We start from the raw sequence: 22,745 nt of genomic DNA on the forward strand, positions 1-22,745 counted from the left end.
AGTGAAGGAAGAAGCTAGGAATATCAGGGATGCAGGAATGGGTATAAGAGGGTGTGCTGGGCCGGGAGAGAGGAGACCAGGATGATGGGAGTAGTAAATGGCGTGTGGATCTTGGATGAGGAGGGTCTGCCTGGAGCATGGATAACCCGGAAGCCCCATTGGAATAGATTTGGCTTGATACTCTAGGAAACAGGACAGACATATTGGGAGAGGGGTTCACAAGGAAGGCCTTGTCTTCTGCCTGATCCTGGCTGGGAATCTTCCCTGACACTGTCAAGGGCAGTTGGAGTGAGGTCTGTCTCAGCACGTGTATAGGCACACACATATAGCTTACAGGTGTGACCAGGTTTGCTTGCACACAACCATTATCTCTGCTGAGTTTTCCAGTCTCTTAATCCTTCTGGCTCTGAGCTTGTGATCTGGGGCTTACATACAAATGACTTTATAAGTCTTAGCAGGACCACAGGGTGCCATCATGTCAGAAGGGGAAACCAAGGGGCTGGGGTTGTAGCTCAGTGGTACAGCACTTGCCTAACATGTGTGAGGTTCTGGGGTCCATCCTCAGCACCAAATAAAAAATAAATAACTAAAATAAAGGTATTGTGTCCATCTACTAAAAATAAATAAACAAAACAAAGGTATCGTGTCCATCTACAACTGAGAAAAAAAATTTAAAAGAAGGTGAAAACAAGGCACTGTATTCTAAAGAAGCTGGTTCTAGGAGCTGCCCTTGAATTATTGTGGAGTCCGATTTCACGTGGGGGCTGCTGGGACTCCTTTATTCAGCAGTCTGGCTTCTAAAATGGTTTCTTTCCCTCATCTCTTATAAAGCCAGGGAAGGGTGTTACCTGAGAGAGGCTATTTGGACAAATCATTTTAATCATTTCTCAGTGGTGCAGTTTGGTGGAGGGGGCTGGGAGGGAGAGGTTGCTCCTGGGGTTTCCAGTCACCCCAGTACTCCTTTAGACCATCAACGAGTGGAGAGTGCGGTGGGGAGGGGGCTTGTAGAGGACTCAGAAGGCTCAGAAAGGTGATAACACTTCACCATATGGAAAAGGGTGACAGAAAAAGGAGGAAGACTTAAACTTTAGGTGATAGGGGGTGGCCGAACCTGGGGATACAGGTGACGTCCCAGTGCATAGTGTTCCTCGGATAGAAGTGTCTTTGGTAAGAGGGAGGAGTGTGAGGCCATGTGTTCTGAGGTCACCTCCCCATAGTACTGACCACCTGAGTTCCTCCTGTCCCCTCTTGAGAGCTGCCGCCATCATCCCTTGCCCTATTAGTGGCTACCTCCCACTCCTGGGTGCCTTTTATTCTCTTTCTCCCTTGGGCTGTGAGAAGGGCAGAGTGCCCAGCCAGGGAATGGACATGGATGTGTGTGGTTGTGCATGTGTGTGTGTGTGTGTGTGTTTGTGTGTGTGTGTAGGGGCTGGGGCTGACAGCAGGTCAGAGCACAGGAGTAGAGAGCTTCTGGCAGGTGAGGCTGCCCTTAGGTCAGCTCTGTACCCTGGAGCCCAGAGGACTCTTCACTCAGACGACAACAGCCTGCAAGACCCCGAGAAGCCAGAGCAGCTTCAGTCACTGACCAGAGGAGACCCCGAGGAGCCCGGGAGGAGCCTCAGGAGTAAGTTAGGCTCTGAAGGGCTGGGTGTGGCTGGGCTCAGTGAGAGGTGGGAGAAGCCAGGGATGCTCAGAAAGATCTGGACCCACAGAGCAAGAGAGAAGAGGAAAAGGGAAACTAGGAGACCTTCGTGCCCTCGGTCTGTGGCTTGATGCACAGTATCTTCATCTCTGTCCCTTGGGCCCTGCAATTCAGAGGTCACAGCCGGGGGCCAGAAATTCCAAGTAAAGGAGGGAAGGGTGTGAGGTGTGATACCAGTGTGGCCCATGGGGTCTCCCCAGTGGTGAATGGTGGGTGGTCATAGTCAACATTTGAAGGCAAGAATGGAGGGGTGACCCTGAGGCTGGTGGTCAGGCTGGGGAGACTGAGGAACCAGGTTCTACAGGCCCTCAGTGGGTAATAGTAAGTAGAAGGGGTGGTGGTTTTGGACAAGACCCAGATTTTGCTTCTACTTACAGGTGTTCACGATGACAGTACCCTGGAAAGCTCTGGAATAAAAATACCTGGGCTTTAGGTCGTGGAGGTAGGAGATGGTATCGTGTAATGAAAGGTTTCATTTTTCTCACCTGCCACAGCCTGAATGTCAGATGCTTGGGAAACAAGAGGTGGGGATGAATGGGCCTTGGAGCTGGCTGATGGGAGGGCTCGGGGCAGGTGGGTGGCCAGTCTGCCTGTGACCTCTCTCCTTTGCTTCTTGAGATTCACAAACAAATTCCTGGTTCCTGGTGCCCAGGCTGCTCCCTGTCACCCTCTTTGTTGTTCTCTGCCTCCTTCAGGTGATGGTGGGCTCCTGCTCCACATCCTGATGGGACTCTCTGGAGCTGACAGAACCCTTTACTGCCTACAACTTGGGCCTGGTGCTTCTTTCAAGGTATATGTTTTATGAGGTAAGCCTGATCAGCGCTTTCTGCAGAGTTCCAGCATCTGTTACTCCTTGGGGAGCCCAAAGGATAAATAAAGCCATGAGCTTCTGACACAAAAAGTTCCAAAGCCTAGGCGGGGACATAGGCAGGGGCTGGGATTCTGTTGGTCTTTGACTTCTCCATCCCTGTTACCAACTTCTGTCCTCCATTTTCTTAAATAGAGGAGCAGAGGTCCTCACCGGCCTCCCTCCTCATACAGGGGTGTGGTCAGGCCCCCAGAGCTGGGCTCATCGCTGTCTTTCTACCAGTCTTTCAACCCCGGCTGCCTTTCTCCCCTGGCCCCCTGACAAATGCCCACACAGCCTTTAAACTCAGGTCAGTGGTCTCCTCTCTGCAAGCCTTTCCTCTCTCTCCCAGGCCTGGCTATTAGCTTCCTGCTGGGTTTCCACACTCTCGCCAAAGGCCTCTAACCTCAGCAGCGGGCCGCTGGAGCCCACTCCACCAGCAGCGGAGCGCTGGTTGGTGGGTCTCTTCCCAAGTCCATGTTCAGGGATGTCTTGCTAAATAGCTTGAAGTCATCCCCGGCAGTATTTACACCACACAAATTCACAACACCACAGATCAGTGCTTCTTCTCCCACCCTGAGAGCCTGGCTGGCATGTTTGTCTCCTCCCCAATGGCAAGTCCATCAAAGGAAAGGGCTGGGTCCTACTCCTGTTTGTAAAGGCAGGCCCAGCCGAATGTCTGGTATTAAGTGAGAAATAACTTGCCAGACAGGAGACTTGTCCTGGGAAACTTGTCAATTGTGATGACAGTATATTCTGCTGCCCCCCACCCCCATACTTCAAACACTGCCACACCCTTATCAACTTCCTTCTTAAAGCACTTAGGAGCTGCCTTTGCCTGTAAGACCAGAATTTAAAGCCTGGAGGCAGGGGATTTTTTATCTGCCTTGTTTTGTCCCTGTGAATGGTGTGGAGAAGTGATTAGTACAACACTACCAAATGAGTCAATAAGTAATCAAATCTAAGCTCCTTAACACAACTCTCAGGCCCTCCACTAGACCACACGACTCTCCCTCAGTCGCTGTAGTTGCTTCCTCTGGGTAGGAATCCTCCCACTGATCCTCTCACCAGCACACAGGGTTAGGACCCAAGGCCAAGCACCACCATAAAACCATCTCTCCTTCCCCTCCATTTGCCAAAGGCCTCTTCACTCTTGCATCTCTGCTGACTTCCAGAACACCCTCTGTCTTTCTGTAGTAACAACCTTAAAGATTAGGATTATTTCCTCCATTCTTTGTGGGGCTCTGAGCTCCTTGGAGGCAGGGCACATGTGTGGATGGCCTTGGGTTCACCCTGGACCTTCACTGCCTAACTTAGTATCTCACATGTGGGGAGTCATATCTGTGGTCTATGGTTTACTCACATAAAAAAAATAGAGACCAATGAGATGTGTGCAAATGCTGTCTCTGATCTATCCACTTCAGGGAATAGTATGGGTTAGCAAAATCTAACCCAGTATCACTAGGGGTTGGAGGAGGACAGTGCTGTGGGGAACATGACCAAATCCAGAATCAGCCTCATGGGCCCTGGTGTCTGATCTCATGGTGGAGTGGCCTTATGACTCGATAATTTGCTTTTTCCCTTTCCCTTCCAGTTCATGGCCACCTTGCTTCTGGATGACTGTAACTACTTCTGCCAGCCAGTGGACTACAACCGAGCAAGCTCAGGGTGAGGGTACAGCAGGAAGTGGGACAATTAAGGCTGAAGAGGGAGGGTTGGTGGAAAGACCCTCATATAACAAGCAGAACTGGATCAAGACAAAGTCACCAAGCTCTCTGATGGGAAGCTGGGGACTGGCTGGTTAGGCACAGGCTTTGGAATCAGAGGAGCTCAGACCTCAGTTTGGACATGAGATCTGCCAGTTACTGGCCATGTGACATACCTTTTTTGGATCTCAATTTTCTTATCTATGTAATGGGGATAGGAACACTTACTTTATAAAAGGAAACTTTGGGGAAAGATTGAATTAGACAATGTCTGAGTGTTTAGCTCTGAGACAGGTGCATATTACTGGTATCTAAGTGGTAGTTATTTCATTATTGCTAGCTGTTCTCAGTTTCAACTGGAAGTAGAACAAAAGGCTTCCCAGCAGCAAGAAAGCTAAGCTTTGACAGGTCGCCGAGTAGTGATAGGGATGTTGAGTCACTGGGGTTCCAACAAGGAGCTAAAAGTCTTGCGACTCAAAATATGGTCCACAGACCAGCAGCATCAGCATTGCTGGGAGCTTGTTCAACAAGCAAAATCTGTGCCCCACCTCACGCAGCAAGCACATGGATTAAGAATCTGCTTTTCAATAAACAAGATCTGCATGTGCTTAGGATTGAGCTGAGCATGTTTGGAAAGTCCTCCTTTGACCACTCAAAAGCTGTGCCACCTTATTCCTGGGCTAACAAGCAGACAGGTAGGTAGGCACTTTGGGAACACAAAGTGTGCAGGAACAGAGAGGGCTGAATCCTGCCCTGCTGGGCAAGCTGTGCCACCAGCAGGACCAGAATCTGATGGAACTTCCCCTTCATGCCCAGCAGATGGCGAGCGTGTGCTGGTGGTGCTACTCAAAGGCTGCTGAGTCTCTAGGCAAGGTGAGACTCCCCAAGCACTGGCTCCTTTACAGTTCTATCAGCCAGGTCTCAGGCGGTGTTTCACCTGCCCAGTGTGAATGCTTTCCTCCAGCATCCCTGTTGGATGTAAAGCCTTGGTTCTAGGATCTGACTGAGGAAGGATGCTCAGGGACTAATGTAGCATCTCACTGCTACAGGCTTCCACCGAGTCCCCATTGTTCATCTATTCACCTGCATAAAAGTAGTCATTTTCCCCCAATAGCAAATCCAGAGGGTTTGCAGCACCTAGTGGGTCAAGATCATGATGTGGGGTGGTGGTGATGAGAAGGTGCTGAATCCTCCCTCCGTCCACTGCCCTGCTTACTTGTGAATTTACGTAATTGTATGATTCTGTGTGTGTGTATGTAAATTGTGTCAGGGAAAGGGCCATGTGCATATATCTGAACACACATCTTGAAATAAACATGATGCCATTTGTGTTTCTCTTCATTGGTGTTATTTGTCTCTTCTGTAAGTCTCTGGAAGTGCCATGCTGGCAGATAAAAGCCACTGTGATTCTCCTGTCTCACTGGGGGACTTGGAATTCCATTAAGAAATCTTTGAACACATGCTAAGAACCTTCAAAGGGAGACAGGGATGAAGAAGAAATGAGATCAAAATGGGCATAACCATACTCTTACAAAGTGGAATATAGGACCAAGATCACATGGTATGACAGAAGTGAACATTTACTGAGCTCTTTAAACCTAGAGCTGGATGGGACCTGGAAAGCAGTTGGCCTGAGAATGGTCTCTGTGCCTCCAGTATTGTTATTTTTCTTTATAATCAGTTCCCTTGGCTCTTTTTAGGTAAGTTCTTATTTTTTGATGCCTCAACAATTAAGAAAGTTTTAAAACCTGTCAAAGGCCACACAGTGCTATTTGGGGACTATTTATTCATCAGGCATTCCAGGTAATCAGCTCAAGGCCACCCAGGGCTACATCCTGTAGACAGAATACTAACAGAAAATTCCCCATAAGTTACACAGGATGTGAGCACAGCCCACACACTTTTCCAGCCCAGGTTGAGTGCCCCCAAAGGTGGCTGCCTGTTTCAAGGAAAACTTTATTTTTGTCAATTTATAGGAATAAGTTCTGTTCATTGGCATGGCAGCCAGGATAAGGGGGAAATTAGTCATTCCAGAGTTCAGAGCTAATATTGTTCAGTGCTTGTGGCTACCTCTGCCTCATGGGGCAGCACAAACGGAAGTGACCTCTGCTGGGTGACACTGAAATATGACTCTGGGGGGACAGTGTGGTAGATGGATTTGGGTTGTAAAGACTATACCTCAGGTTATCAGGATAAATGTGTGCACATTATAAATCAGAAAGCTAATTGCATTTGGCAAAACAGTCAAATTCCTCCCCAAAGTAGAAGTTCATCTCTATGGACTACTGTAGATAATGATAAGGAAAGGTGCTGGCTGGAGTTTTAAAGATACACTATAACAGGGCTCAGCTAAATTGTCTGACAGTGCCCATTTGTCAAGGCAGGGGGGCCCAGAGTAACAGGTGGGACAGGGGAGGTCCCTCTGATGGAAGAGGATTTGCCCCTTTACCTCCATCTCCCAGAAGGATCCAATAGCTGATGTCCTAGCTATTGCCTCATAGATCAGGGTGCATCTAATTGATGGACTTTTCAGTTCACCTTAAATGGAACAGTTTCACGGGGCCCTTCCAGCTCAGTATTCTGTAAGGATATTCCCTCCCTGCCTTCCCTCCCCACCCTGCTTTCTCTCTTTCTTGCAGTTTCCTTATACGTGGAAACACCCACTTATAACAAAGGTAACTTCTGTCTTTTGTCCTCCGTCCTTGAATAGTTGTGTTAATTAGCTTTGGTTTTCTATGACCAATGTACTTGATGACAGTAATTGGAGGAAGAAAAGTTCATTTGGCCTCATGAATTCAGAGGTTCAGTTCATGGTTGGCTGTTTCCATTGCTCTGGGCTTGAATTAGGCAGACCTTCATGGTGGGAGGGCATGGTAGAGGACATCTGCTTAGCTTTCGGCAGCCAGGAAGCAGAGAGGTGGGGGGAGAAAGGGTCTGAGGAGAAGATAAACACTTTTAGGGCATGCCCCTAGTGACCTGCTTTCTCTGACTAGGTCTCACGTCCCCATAGTCCATTCAGCCATTAAGAGATGGATGGACAAATCCACTAATGACATCAGAGCCCTCATGATCTAAACGTTTCCCCAAAGCACCACCTCTGGGCACATGAAATTTTGGAGGACATTCCAGATCCAAAACAGAACAGTAGTCATTGGGTAAAATATAAATTACAAAAGAAATGGAGGGTGTAATTATTGTTTTAGAAATTTAAACCCTCACTATCAGGATCTGGTGTCTTGTGGGTGTGAGAGCTTCAGGTGGTCAGCCAGATGCATCATGGATGTATGGTGGGAAGAGGAGGAATAGAGGACCAAAGGGATACATTTTAGTAGCTGTAGAGAGATCAAGGGCTCATGAATAAAATCAGGGAATATTTATTTAAAGCATACCACACCAACCCATCTTCAAATCAGAGATCCCTGGAGTCTCAGAACCCCTGAGTTCAGAATCCTTCCTCTTCCTGGATAAAGGAGTGGGGTGCTGCTAACATCATCTGCTGGAGACTTTTTCACTGGCAGAATTCAGAAACGAGGTGCTTTCAGCTCTAACAAATTCTGACAGAGTTGGAACATTGACACATGGTCAGTACAAATCCTTTCTTTAAAAAAACACAATTTAGCAAATATAATATTAAACAAAAAGGTAGAAAATGCCCATTTTGAAAATAATTATAAATAAAACTGTAAACACGGATATGGTAGCTGGTGAAATTATGGATATTTTGAAATTTTCTTTGTAGTTTTCCTTTTTTTCTATAATGCCTATTCTTTTTTTAGTCATAAATTTTTAATATTAAAATTTGATGAATTCAGAATACCTAGGCAGCTTTTTTTCCTCCTGAGAATTACTGAAGGATTTATTTGATCTGCTCATTAGGTCTTCATCTTTGACATAGAGAACATACTTGACCCTACTGTTAACCTTTCGTTCATTCAGCATAGAAATATTAAGGACTTACTCTGAGTCTGGTGTTAGAGACCTAGATACAGGCCCAACCTGGCTTCCTTTGTAAAGTCCCTAAATGCTTAGAAAGTCAGATATTTAACAATATCTACTGCTCTGGGGAAAGTTAGGAAGAAGGCCAGTCTTGTCCCAGTGTGGGAGTGAAATCTTTGAACAAAGATTTAAACAAAATACCAAATGTGATTATGGGGCTGCTTACCACTGGTCCAGTGGACCTGATTCAGAATGGAATGGTGACTCCATTCTGGGAGCTCCCAGGACACCAGAACATTAGCACACAGCCAAGTACAAGTCTAAAACTCCCTCTTAAAGGCCACTGAAATGTTAGGCAATTTTAAAATTATCCACATGTAAAAACTAACTTGCACAGATCATGGGCCCATTTTGGCTTCATAGGAAGGATTTCTTGGAGTAAGAATCCAAGGGATATTAGAGAAAAAATATTCAATGATACTTATTGAAACCTGGCAAGGAAGATTACTCAGGACATCAAGGTAAGTGTAGGGACCCCTGCAGTGGGGTCCTGCAATGGGGGAAACTTTAACTCCAAATACCACATGGGAGTTTATAGCCAAGGAGCTGGTGTGTCAGTGGATGGAAAATGACTAGGAGGAAACATCTGGGGTAAGGGGAATTCTGGCTAAACTGACCTAATAGGAGGATTCTTGTAGATGGGCCAGGGTGATCACTTGGGAGATGGTAGAGGACTAAAAACCTGATCAGATAGGGAGGAGGGTGAGATAGTGAGGACTGGCATTTTATTTTATATTTTTGTTTGCTAAAACTGTGTTTTATATGAGGACGTGCACAGATGGACCTAGGAGAAGGGTCAGGAGCTTAACCAAAGTTTGGCCAAGCAAAGAACTTTTACCAGGGGAAGCCTTGACAACTATATTCATATATATTACAACAGATCCTCAACAGTAGTGAAGGGTGGCAATCTTTGAACTAGCTCTTTCAAGTTAAAAATGACCTTTGTATCTACAAACTTTTCTGAGAAATGAAGAAAATGTTTTTCATAGATGAGAAGAGACTTGGCCAGAATCCATGGTGTGACAGACTAGAACTGGGGCCTCAACACATAACTCTCTTACCAGTGCTCTGTGTCCTCTAGAACTGGGTCAAGGTGAAAAGAATATCTACACACAGGGTCATTTAGATATCCTGGATCTGAATCTCAGCTTCTGATATAGCTCATCCATCTGGAAAACTTGATAATAGACATCTATTTTCTATTACCTCCCACCCTCATGTATCTCTTTCCTTTCAAATATATACATGAAAAGAGAGAGAGAGAGGCGGGGGGCACCTTCTATGCTGATTAAATTTACCATTTAACTCTGTTGTGAAATATCAAGATAGGATCAGGATGGGAAAAAGTAGAAAAGAGAAAGACACAAAGGAAAGAAATTTAAATAGTCTATTTTTAAAAGGAAGAGAGGGGAAACGGTCTGTATCAGTGTCCACCTTCTCAGGGAGTAACAAAAGAAACACAGGGTGTCTCCCAGACCTGCCGCATCAGATCTGAGAACAACAGCCTTACAGAGACAGGTTCAGCCAGCCCCCGCAGTGGCACAACCACATCCCTGTTGCACATGCCTCCTAGCACTTCTGCTCTCCTGAAAGCTGGTTTCTGCAACTGGTCTCAAGGCCATAGATGTCCTGTAGAAACCTCCTCCAGTCACTTGTGAATTCCTATGCCCTTTATGCTCAGCCTAGTGGAAAAACACATTTCCTCCAAGTTCCCTAAAATTAATTAATCATCTCACTGTTGCATTCTAATTAAACACCCACAAGTGTATGAGAGGTCCCTCCATATACACGATATAGATGTTGCCTTCCAGAAGAATTTGTGGGGCTCCAATGCAGCATAAATAAGGAGAAACCTTTAGTTAGAAAAAAAAATTGCTCTGTATATTTTAATTGCAAACCTTGTGGCTCACTGTACAGGGCTCATCTATGGTTTCAAACAATTGCTGTGGCATCTTTGTCAGGCATTGAGTCATCCAGGGTCACATAAATTTCCCAGAGTTCCTTTGCCTGAGTGTTTCCAGTTAGAGTGGGGGAGGGGAGTCATTTTGCTTGAGACCTAAGGGCACAGGTGAAGCCTCAGCCCTGTTATTCTTCACTCTTAAAGGGTTGCAGCAGGTGCTTTTGCAGCTCAGCCCATTGTTGCTAACCTCTTTCCCCTGAAAACTTCTTCAGCCTGTGTGTCCCAGGCCAGGCCTGTGCTTAGTTCTGAGACAGGACACCAGCTCCTCCTGCAGGACAGAGAGAACAGAGCTGGGCTCCATTCTTCCAGAGGGTCCCAAGGGTTCCGCTTGTCCTTGCCTCCTCCCACTTGACATCCATCCTCCCCTCTCTGCTGCCTTCCCAGGAGACCTTGAGCTCTAGCACCAGAGGCCAAGATAGCCTCACAGAGACCATTCGACCAGCCCCCACGATGGCAGAGTCAAGTCTCTGAAACTAATTCCGCACTTCCCACTGGTTCTGCTTCTCTGATTGAACCCTGCTGATACAATGTCCTTGTGGCACATCCCAGTGCCACAAACTCCCCCAAAATCTCTGGAGAAAAAAAGGAAGAGAAGTTTTTTGTAAGGAGAGATTAGAATGTGTAGGGGATCGGGGCTTTCCATTTTCTTCCTATCCCTTCCTACCTCCACCCTATAAAGCTGTAGGAAGACAGAAGAGCTGGAGATTAGGCAACTATGCTTCATTTTGTTTGGAATCTAAGTGGGGAGAGAATTTAGGGAAGGCTAGGGAGGTAACAAATCTTTGTAGCTGAGGAACTGAATATACAAATCAATAGTAGCCAGATCATGAGTGAAAATACAACTCTGGCCCACAATTGGCAGCAACCCATCCAGAAAACAAACCCATTATCTATAGGAGCCATCCCAGGAAATCAGCCTGCTATCTGCAGTCTCGCAGGAGATCAGACTACTATTTCTAGCAATTGGGACCAGAAACAAAAATAATAACTCCTCTAAGATAGCCAACTTTCTGTTACTATAACAAAATACCTGAGATAATTGTCCTATAGAGAAAGGATTATTTTGGCTTTCAGGTTTGGAGGTCCCAGTTCATGATCTATCTATTGACCCCATTAGTTTTGGGCCTATGATGAGGTAGCAGGTAGCACATGGCAGAAAATAACTGCTTATTTCATGTTCAGGAAGCAAAGGAGAGTGCTGGGGGACCAGAGTCTCATCATCCTCTTCAAGGACACATCCTCAATAACCTAAAGACCTCCCATTAGGTCCCACCTCGTAAAGCTTCCACTACTTTCTAAAAAGCACCTTCTCGGGGACTAAGCCTTTAATATATGGGGCCTTTGGGTTATATTGAAGATCCAAACTACAGTATCATGTAACAACTGACCTCAAGTGGCCAGGACTTAATTATTAATTGACCTCTTTCCTAATTTTTGTCTCTGCTTCTATTTTTGGACCAACCAAATGAGTCAAATATGAACCCTTCACAGATGGCATAGGATGCCTACTTCTAGTTACACCACCTACAGCTTCCCATGCGAATAGCCTCCCAGGGTACACCTGCAGTCTTCCTTTTTTTTCCAATAAGGCTTTTCCCACTCTTGTTTCTGCTTTTGAGTTTCTGCAAAAACACAAATGACACTGACTGGCTCCCTTGCTTTGGTGAGCTCTAAATACGCAGCCTTTCCTGTTCCCATGTGGCTGGTCTCCACTGAGGTCTATATAAGGGAGGCCTCTGGCACCATGTAGCAGCCTTAAGATTAGGTGTTGGGAGGGTGTGCCTACGCTGAGGAGTGCTGGAAATAGTTCCCTGGTGTCCCATGGCTTTGTCATAGTTCCAGGAGGTGGAGATGCAAGATGACAATGCAGGATGACTCTTTTGTTTGAATTTGAGGTAAACAATGAATAATTTCAAGCATGAACATGTCACAGGCAGTATTTGGGACATACTAATGCCAAAAAAAGTACTTATTATTTCTGTGGAATTGGATTGTAGCTAAGCCTCTTTATTTTTATTGGTAAAGGCTGGTCATCCTACAAAGAGGGCAATTAAAAGTTCTCGTGTCCCATTCCCATACTGGAAACAAATAGTGAAGAGGGGGAGAAGGAATGTAGGGGGACTACCAGGGGATTCAGAGAGAGGAAGGGACACCATATCAGAGGTGACATGGATAGCCCTCCCAGGGATTGGTTGAGGACATAGATGTATCAACAGATTGCCAGGGTAGAAGGAACCTGTCAAAGAACCACTGGAGAAATGACGATCTCTTTAGACAGCAGTCTAAGGCCCAAGCTTATGTGGGTCTACATGCCTGTTCCTCATGAATGCTACATCTACCTTAGCATTAGCACCGTTTGCCACCCTGTTCAAGATTGGCATCAACTTCAGAAGGAAGGAAAGCGAATGGGAGAAATGTACTGAAAACCACTGAGCAGTCAACCTGTAATGAAATTTTAAAACTTCTAGGGGGATCATGTCAACACTGCTGAATTTGACTAGTTTTACCTACCAATGACTGGGTTCATTTTCTGCCTCTGTAAATGAACACTCAATATTTAAATATATATAATGATCAGAAATTAATATTTTTACATATAAATTTATTGAGGTTTTCAATTTGGAAAGCAGTATGGAGATTCCTTGGAAAACTTGGAATGAAACCACCATTTCACCCAACTATCTCATTCCTCAGTTTATACCCAAAGGACTTAAAAACAGCATACTACAGTAACACAGCCACATCAATTTTTATAGCAGCACAATTCACAATAGCTAAATTGAGGAGCCAACCTAGATGTCCTTCAACAGATGAATAGATAAAGAAACTGGTATATATACACAATAGAATATTACTCAGCATTAAAAGAGAATAAAATTATTGCATTTTCAGGTATATTATGCTAAGTGAATATTATGCTAAGTGAAGCAAGCCAATCCCCAGAAACCAAAGGCTGAATGTTTTCTCTGATGCATAATGCTGATCCATGATGGGGGGTGGGGTGCGGAGCATGGGAGGAATGGAGGAACTTTGGATTGGGCAAAAGGGAGGGAGTGGAAGGGAAGGGAAGGAGGGGGTACAGGGGTAGGAAAGATGGTGGAGTGAGATGGACATCATTACCTTAAGTACATGTATGGCTGTGACTCTCATTTGTGTACAACCAGAGATGTGAAAAATTGTCCTCTATATGTGTAATATGAACTTAAATGCATTCTTCTGTCATGTATAACAAATTAGAATGAATGAATGAATGAATAAATAAATAAATAAAACTGATCCTATTCATTTTTTTTTTCATGTATTCTACATTGAATCAGAAAATGTCCCTCTTTAATCCATTAAATACTTTGGCCTTAAAAAATTTATTGAGATTTAAAACAAAATCATAGCCACCATATGCCTTAGTTTTTGATCTTTTTAAGTGCCTGCTTCAGAGAGATATGACACCTTTTGAAAATTAAACTCTTCCCAGCCCGTCCCCTCACCTTGACTTTCCTATCTGGCAATTTTCCAAGGAGTCATTTTCTGCAGAGAGATAAGTTGAACATCACTTTATTTGGTCTATTTTTTAAAAATAATAGTGATTTTTTTCTCTTTCTAACTATTAATCTATATTATGATATTGAATGCAGTTTTCAACCTTCAAGTTCACCCCCAGCCCTTTAATGTTGATGTGCTACCTGGAGTCTTTGCTTACACTCACACTCTTAATTCTTACTGTGTTTTTCTTCTTATTTCTAGGCAGAAAAGATGAGGACAGTGGTGACAACAGCACCCCCTGATTGAGGGCTGGCTGGGTCATAGTTACTTTCATACATATATCACCATCTGGGGGATAACCCTGTTATCCTCATCTCCTCTTACAAATGAGAGAAGTGACACTCAGAGAGGTAAAGTAACTTGCTCAAAGTAACACAGACAGTAAGTGGTGAAGTGTGATTTAAAATCAGACTTATCTTATCCTAGAGTATATATATTTACATTCTGACTTACTGCTTAGCTACCATGGTTCCCTAATTCACAGGAAATTTTTGTGTCTTTGGTTGGCTCTAATTATAGCCTTCCTAAGGAGGAATGTGTTGGGTTCTTCTCCTGGTATGGAAGGTACCTCCACCCTAAAGTGTCATTATTAATAAACTTATACATAGTGCCTGCTGTGTGTCAGACACTGGTCTAAGCAATTTACAAATATTAACTTATTTAATATTTCCCAAAACCCCACAGGTTAAGAAGCCATCATAATTCCTCTCATTTTACAGATACAGAAAATTAAAGCACAGAGAAGTTAAGTGACTCACCCAAGATCACACAACCATTACATTCTGCAAAGTCAGGTTTCACACTTATAGCCATGCACACAGGTCTCTTTCCTTCAAAGATTTGAACTTCCCATCCTAGCCCATCTCCTACTTCCTGTTCAAAGATGAGAGGGTGATGGGGTCAAGGATCCAGAGTTTCCCCAAAGGAAGGTCCTGAAAAACAATAAGTCTTTATAAAGTTCATCATGAGGGGAAAGCTAACATGGTCCATCTATAGCTCCTGGCCACTGAGTTTTTTCTCTAAAACAATGATCACAGCCTCTAGGAGGATCCTTCTTTTGAGATTGAAAACCAAATTCATGAGAGTCTTTTTTTTTCTTGTATTAGGATTGAACTCAGGTGCAACTCACCACAGAGTGATGGCCCCACTCACCCCTTTTGTTTTTTACTTTGAAAGAGGGTCTCATTAAATTGCTGAGGTTGGCCTTCAACTTGCAATCCTGCTCAACCTCTAGAGTCACTGGGGTTATAGGCACGTGCCACCATGCCCACCATGATTCCTGATAGCTTCCTTCTCACCTCACTTCCTCTGATCTCAGCCATGTGCATGGATCTGACTGTGCGAGAGAGAAGCCATCAGGTGGGAAGAATTCTGTCCTGGAGAAGCAATGTGGCTGCCCCAACATCAGAAGTCACAGAAAACCAGATAAAAGATCTCCACCTCTTTGAGTCACTTCATTTTGACAAGATGCTGGACCTCCCTCCTTTTAGAGGTTGTTGTGTGATAAAAAGCAGAGACCTGGAGCTGTCCTTCACACCTTGCCCTGGTTTTTCTCCAACTGTGTCAGGGACTTGAGGAAACCAAGGGCATATTGGAAGACCACGGAGGGACAGGAAGGGAAACCCAGTGGAAAAGGTCCTCTCCCCTACAGCTCTTCAAAGGGATGTCCCAATAATGCACAGTAATCTGCAGTTAGAAGAGCTCTGCCATTACTGCTCAATAGATCTTCAACAGTCTCCTTAACTTAATGAGCTGTCAGTTTCTATATCTAAAGATGAGGATTGATAATGGCAACTATCATCCAGTATTGTTTGGGGGGATTAAATGTCACCGTGTATGTAAAAGTTCGGGCATACGATAACAGCTCAAGAAATGTTAACCAATATACAGCAAGATCTGCCTGTGCCTGCAAAGCTGAATTGACCATCGGGGTCTGCAACCACCAACCATCAGTTCTTAATCTTGTCTGAGGAATTTTGAGCAAGTTGTACATAATAGTAGGCAGGAGTTTATTTGAAGGGAAAGGAAAAGGGATAAAGGGACACTCAAGGGTGAAAGGGAGAGAGCATTTCCTCTCAAAGAGAGAGACAGTGTGTCTCTCTAATAGGTCAGTTTTATTGGGGGTCTCAGGGAAGTTTCCAGAGACTCCCTCCCAGGAGTACCATGTAATTTTTGACTGACAGCAGGATCGAGTCAGAACTTCAAGTTCCCATTGCCTAGGGTCTCATCCCATGAAGGGGAGATTTTGATATTATAAGATCTGCTGAAGGGGGGAAAAAAAGGGGAGAGAATTGAACAACAGCAGAGGAGGTAGAGAGGGAAGATGGAAGGGGAGGGGAGGGGAGGGGGGATAGTAGGGGATAGGAAAGGTAGCAGAATACAACAGTCACTAATATGCCATTATGTAAAAATGTGAGTATGTAACAGAAGTGAGTCTGTATTATGTATTTGGGGAGTTCAAAACCCAATTGAGTCGAATGTATGAAAGATGATATGTCTTGAGCTCTGTAATGTTTTGAACAATCAATAAAAAAAAAAGATCTGCTGAAAACTCAAGGCAACTCTGAGTCAGCTGGGCCCATGATGACTTGTTCTAATTGGAACTTGTCCTTACAGATTTTTATGGTTGGAGACTTTGCTTCTAATTATCCCATCTCCTTGAGTCCTGGAATCTGGTCTGTGTAAAGGTCACAAAAGTCTCCCTTTAGAGTACTCTCTGTTCTTCTTACTGTCTTGGAAGAGTGTTTGGTCTGCATTTCTCCTGCAGATAACAGGTTGTTTGCTGAGGAAGGCAACATATCCTATTGACTTAAGTCAGCTAGGGTCCCGAGTGGTGTCCGGTAAAGTGCTTTTTACAAAAAAAAGCATGTGTGTGTGGGGGTGGGGTGGGGGGAGGTCAGCACAGTAGGCCCAGTGCCGTGACATGTGACTAAATTAGTCAGGGTCACTCCAGGTGAATTGGGCTGGCACGAAATAATCACTCAGGGACAGAAAGTACCTTTTTCTTGGGGTTTAGCCATGGCTCCTCTGCCCCAGCTCCCACAAGGGAGTCAAGGGAAGCTGGCAAAAGAGAGAGCGAGCACACCTGAAGCCCTATTTATTGAGGGGAAAGACACTCAAGAAAGTTCCACCCAAATGAAGCAAGAGATTGGGTTTGTGGGGGGTATAGCCCAGTCTCATTGTGTGACACCTACTCCCAGAGCTTTATTCCCCTTCAGAGTGAGGTGAGATTCACCTGTTTCTGCATGCAGGAAACCAGTCTCACACCTCCATTGCTCAAAGGTAAGGGTCCGCGCTCACCCTTATGTGGCAGCTCCCAATAGCCCAATCTGTAAAATCATCCATTAACCTGATGTTCCCATTGCTCATGTCTGTCTGCGATCTATCATTAACTACTATGATAACATAATTCTGAAAATATAAGGAAAAGAACCAAACTCAGTCTCATCTTTCACAACATGCATATGACACTGAGTGTGGTGGGGTTTTGCTCATCCAGCTAGCAATCAAGGCTGCAATACCGGAATTTAATTCTGACACCGTCTACTGGGAGACAACATTAGATCCCACAGGTGGATGGCTCAGTTCCCCAAACTTGTCACTCCACCCCTACTCCAGATGCCAATCACCAGCCCCAGTTTGTTTCACCTGTGTTTCTGACTCAGAGTTCCCAGAGCTTGGGGAAATACTTAGTCACATTCACTGGCTTATTATAAAAGATATTACAAAGGATACAGATGAAGTAATGAACAGTGTGATGATTGGGGGAGGGGACATGGAGCTTCCAGACTCTCCTGGGGGCAGACTCTAAATTTCATGGGTTCAGCCATTCAGAAGCTCTCATATCTCTCTCTCTCTCTCTCTCTCTCTCTCTCTCTCTCTCTCTCTCTCTCTCTCTCATTCCAATTTTGTCTTACTCTTGAGCTCTAGAATATGAGCCCATACCATTTGATAATTGACTTTCAAGATCACTCAGTCTAGTTGAACAATATTGGGGAGCTGAGAATAGCCAGGCAGTTCATGAAGCCAGCAGCCTTGGGGGCTTTCATCATCCATGTCTTTGTTGCAGAGACAAAAGCTCTAACACTCAGTTGAAAAATCCAGTGGGTGATGGCTGAGCCCCAGCTCAGTGTGACAATCCTTACTCTGATCCTCATTATCATATTCTCACAAGTGGCATCAAACCACTAAAAATAAGAAAGTTATTTCCCAAGATTAAAAAAAAGAAAGAGGGTGGGAGTGTGGGGGATTCAGCACTGGGCTAGGGCAGGGGGAAACAGAAGAAGGCAGACGTTAAAATAGCAGCAAATGCACACCATGTAATTTCAAACAGTCGATAAGGTCACACTGCAAGGTTGGTAATTCTGCTGAGATAATTGCTCTTCCCAAGATCACTGTCTTTACCAGAGAAAGAAATGATTGCTGTGTGTGAGAAATCTCGCTGTCTCCTGCTTCATGAGAAGTGGCAGTGACTAATTAGAGACCAGGCTTTTGATTTGCAAATATTCCATCCATGCACAGGGACTTTAAGGAGTAGAGAGACAGTTTTAGAGAAGAATCCTTGGGATGATTCAGCCTTTGGGGTCACCTTTTATTTTCGAGGAAATCTGGGTGGCACCATGGAGCTAGATTCCATAAATCTAGGTTTAAAACCAAGGTCTCGGGTTGCTTAGCTTCTGATGAATCTCCAGAGCAAATCTCCAAATGTTTGTTAACTGCAAAGAAGATGATTTGATTAGTTAAACTCCTGGATCCTTTGCAGTACTCCAAAATCCATCCTGGGAATCTCCTTGAATGCTTCATAGGGTTAAGAACAATACAGTAAGCACAATAATGATCTCCCCCAAATGTCCTTGTCCTGTCCCTGGAACCTATACTGCATGGGGCCAATGTCACCACAAGGGTCCTTAAAAGATAGAAGAGTGAAATAGAAGCGCCAGAGGAGGAGACATGACAAAGGAGCAGAGGTTGGATGAAGGAAAATGATTGTTCACTTTGATGAGCCAAGGAGTGTTGAATCCTCTAGAAGCTGGAAAAAGAAAATGAATTTTCCTCCATTTTTCCTTCTAACCATCCCTGCCAACAGTTTGATTCTAGCACACAGCCATTTTGGACTGCTAACCTCCAGAATTGCAAGATAGTAATTTTATGTGGTTTGTTTGGAAGTTTGTTATAGCAACAATAGGAAACTACTACCACCAGGAAGGTTCAGGCCCTGGTATCTCTTGCCCTGATACCAGCATCAAGGCATCTGCCGAGGCTAATACCCAGGGATCCATTTGTCTCATTTTCACTAACCTGGAAGATCAACAAAAAGAAAGGCCATTAATTACCTTTGTGGTCACTCTAGACAACTAATGTGTATAATTTAGGGCCCATATATGCATTTTCCAGCTATTAAGTACATAGACCACCTAAAATTAACAAATGAACTTCTATTTATTGAGTGCTTATGATTTGCTAGACATGTAATACTTCATTACAGATGAAGAAATGGGCCTAGCAAAGCTGAGTGTCATCATGAGCTGTGGGGACTCTGTACAGGCCTATGTCAATCCAGGCCCCAAGCCATTTTCCAGAGTTCATTTCCCAGCTTCCAGATTCCTTATGCACCATAGAATCCAGTAAAAGGACCAGAATCTCACATGGGACAGTGTTTCCCAACTTTGGTGGGTATCAGAATCATGTCAAGAGCTTGTTAAAATGGATTCCTGGGCCACATAGATACTCTAATTCAGTGTGCGTGGGGAGGGGCTTGGGAAATTATTTTCCTAGTAAGTTTCTAGGTGATCTCAACACGGCAAGTCCATGGACCACACTTAGAGTAACCAGGCCCTAAAAGCCATCCTATCTCAGCCTTCATCTCTAGAACCAGCCAGCCACATTGATGCCATAGGTGAGCCTTAATTGTGTTCCATGACTAAACCAACGTTTTGCCAAATCAGAATACAGAGGATTTATTTTCAGAGGGTCATTGAGAAAAAATAGATGCAAAGATATGGCCTGCATGAACTGTGATAGTAAAAGCAAAAGTGACTCCATTTTGTTTTGTGATTTCATTTTGTAAAACAACCATGCCAAGAAGAGTCATGACTGGAGCAAGATGTTCTTTTCCTTTTGCTATAGAAACCTTTAAGAACACAGAACTACCTAATGGGATATTGTTTCTGTACCTAGGGTAACAGGGCTCTGTTTCTGTAACTGGGGTGACTGGGAGGTCTCTCTCAGGATCTGGGTCCATGGAAGTATAATCTCTCTGCTCCTCTTCCCTCTCCCTCTTGGATGGCTCTTCCCGCCTACCTGCTCCTACTTCTTGCAGTAATTAAACGATCTCCAGTCCCTAGCACATGTATATTTTTTATACACTTGTTCTGCTCCACTCCACCTTTGGGTTTCCACCAAACAGCAAAGGAAAGTCATTTCCAGGGCTTCCTTCCCAAGGTGTTAGACTGAGGGGCAAGTGAGAAGGGAAGTGGAGGGAAAGGAAGAACATCTGCTCCCCTTGTTAAAATGTTTGCTTTTTTTTTTTTGCTACAGATCTTAGAAGTAAATGCATCTGGGATAGAGGATTCAATGAAAGAACTTTACTATTTTGCTGATTGATACTCTATTACCAATTATTGCTGATCAGATATCCTTGCAGTATGCTATTTAATAGTAATATACCATAGAATTGCATGCTTCATAACAGCAGTGAGACCCAGCCTACCAAGGATCTATTAATCAAGTTTTCCTTTTTTTTAAGTTGAGAAGAGGTTCAATTTTTTAATTTTGACACTGCCTTCTCTTTGGCTCTCCCTAGTCCAGCCTGAGAAGTCCTGAACCTGCTCCCCCAGCTAATGACACCTCTATTTTCCCTTAGAAAGATGCTATTGGGGAGGTTAGAGAAAACAAATCTTCCCAGTCTGGGGTTGACAGGTCCTTGAGGAAGGAGATACAATGGTGGTCTGACTAGTTTTCCTTTTTAATGGAAAGGGGATCCTGGGACCCAGAGTAGATGTGTGATCAGGTTATTTGGAATAATTAGTTTACCAGGATCTTAGAAAAGTGAGGGCTCATTGTAGAGTGTGCTGCTCTTACTTTATGAAATCTGACCTCCCTCCATGGTACCTGGGGTTTGGTTGGGGTAGCCCCCAGAGATGGCTGGATATATATTACAGGTGTGGTTCTTGCAACAGCACCCATTTGTCCATCTTCTTAAGTGAAAAGAGAAGTAGGCTGAGTCCTGAGACTTAGACTGTGTAGTTCGTAGTGTTAGTTGGCTTGTAGCATTTCAGTGCAGGTTATTACCAGGACTCTCTCCAGAATCCCAGGGCAGCACCAATGTGGCTCCCATGGCTGTCAATCACTTCAAGGAGGAGGGGCAAAATTCATGTTTGACAGGTAAGAGATGAATGGCATAATTAAAAACAAATATTATTTTTGCCTCCTCCTTGACTCTTTAAATTCTGTCTAGAAATGAAAGGTTTCCGGTTGAACTGGGTGAAAATCCAACAGGTCTTCATGTTTTTGTTTGATTCTGATATAACAAACAGAGCTACAGTAACTTTAGGCCTTATAAACACTAGGAATTAAATTGCACAACCCAATATACTAAATTATTGTTTTACCCACACAGCTGTTTTTATCTACACAATTGAGGTGGCTGGCTTATGCAACAGTAGATAATACAGTGATATATATATATATATATATATATATATATATATATATATATATATATATATATGAACAAAGGGCCAGAGAAAATTTAATTTACCACTTAGCCTATTTGGCCATTCAAATGAGTCTTCATTATTTAAGTGATTTCAGAAATTACCCTTCATTCCTGTCCCTCAGTTTCCCCTTCCTCCTTGCTGCAACAGGTGAATTTCTTTCTCTTAGTTCAATTGCATTCAGCACATATTTATTGAAATGCATGATGTTAATTCAGCACCATGTTTGGTGTTGGAAGGAAAATCAGATAAGTAAAGAGTAGTTCCTGATTTTATGATCTCTGTCTTTGTGTATCTGTCGCCTACTGTCCATTTATCTATTGATACACAAATAGATGATAGATAAATAGGTCAGCAGGTAGACAGATGGATTAATGGTGTGGAAGGTACCAGTTATAGATAAGATAGATACATACATATCCACAAAGATTAAACCAAAGATATATTCTAATAGGAATGAAAGAAATAGGGTACAAAATGAGCAACTGGAAGCTAAAATAAAACCATATGGTTTTATTTAACAGAGAAACAAGCAAAGAATCTGAATATAAGAAAGAAACTATTATGCCATCTTGCTGGGGACATGGTGAAATGTGATGGAGCAGGCTTTTCACGACTTTATATTCATCTTTCTCTCCGACTCAATCTCACAAAACTCTTCCTTGGCCCTCTGTGTCAACGACATTAGCTTTCTTTTGTTCCTCAAGACAACCCTGTCTCTTCCTTTACTGGTGTCTCAGGACACACTCTTCCTTCCACCTGAAATAGCTTGTCTTTTCCATCACAACCTCAGGAAATCTTCCCTGAGCCCTAGGTAGAGTCAGGATCCCCACTATTCTCATAGTACTCCATATTCTAGTTGGTGCCAATCATCAAAACTGTAATCAAACAATTAATTTAAGATTAGATGCTCTGTGTCTTTTGCTTTCCCTCGGATGTACCATCTAGGGAAATGAATCACATATATCTTGGTCATCAAAGGCTTGTACATATCAGGTACTCTGTAAATACATTTGGAATGGATAATAAACTTGACATTTAGGATTCCTTATTCTCTTTCTCTTCTTCCTTTCCTTCTCCTCCAGCCCAGCACTCTCTCCCTTCAATACCTGTCTTAAAATCACTCTTTTTCTCTTTGGTTCTGTATTCCTTTAAAGTCCTCCTATTATATGATAGGACCAGCCCAATGAATTAACAGGAGAACTCCCATTTTTTCTCCTCGGTGCATGTCATTCTAGGAACATATCTAGAAATGGAAAAAATGCTAGAAACTTTGTTT

General features: G+C 43.8%; 1 protein-coding gene and 1 long non-coding RNA gene across 2 annotated transcripts in view; both read left to right on the forward strand.

Moving 5' to 3' along the window:
- Positions 1 to 5,596, forward strand: part of LOC144372554 (uncharacterized) — a 32,232-nt gene extending 26,636 nt beyond the window's left edge. The window contains exons 3-5 of the mRNA XM_078035883.1: positions 2,398 to 2,492; positions 4,144 to 4,217; positions 5,075 to 5,596. Of these exons, the coding sequence (XP_077892009.1) occupies positions 2,398 to 2,492; positions 4,144 to 4,217; positions 5,075 to 5,123 (218 nt within the window). The 3' untranslated portion in view covers positions 5,124 to 5,596. The remainder of the gene's footprint in view (positions 1 to 2,397; positions 2,493 to 4,143; positions 4,218 to 5,074) is intronic.
- Positions 5,597 to 13,582: 7,986 nt separating this feature from the next.
- Positions 13,583 to 15,781, forward strand: LOC144372558 (uncharacterized). Its single transcript, XR_013432533.1, has 2 exons — positions 13,583 to 14,101; positions 15,070 to 15,781. It is a non-coding gene; the product is annotated as an uncharacterized LOC144372558 (long non-coding RNA).
- Positions 15,782 to 22,745: the final 6,964 nt, after the last annotated feature.

Source organism: Ictidomys tridecemlineatus, unplaced genomic scaffold (assembly GCF_052094955.1).
Source record: "Ictidomys tridecemlineatus isolate mIctTri1 unplaced genomic scaffold, mIctTri1.hap1 Scaffold_130, whole genome shotgun sequence".
Classification (NCBI taxonomy): Eukaryota; Metazoa; Chordata; class Mammalia; order Rodentia; family Sciuridae; genus Ictidomys; species Ictidomys tridecemlineatus.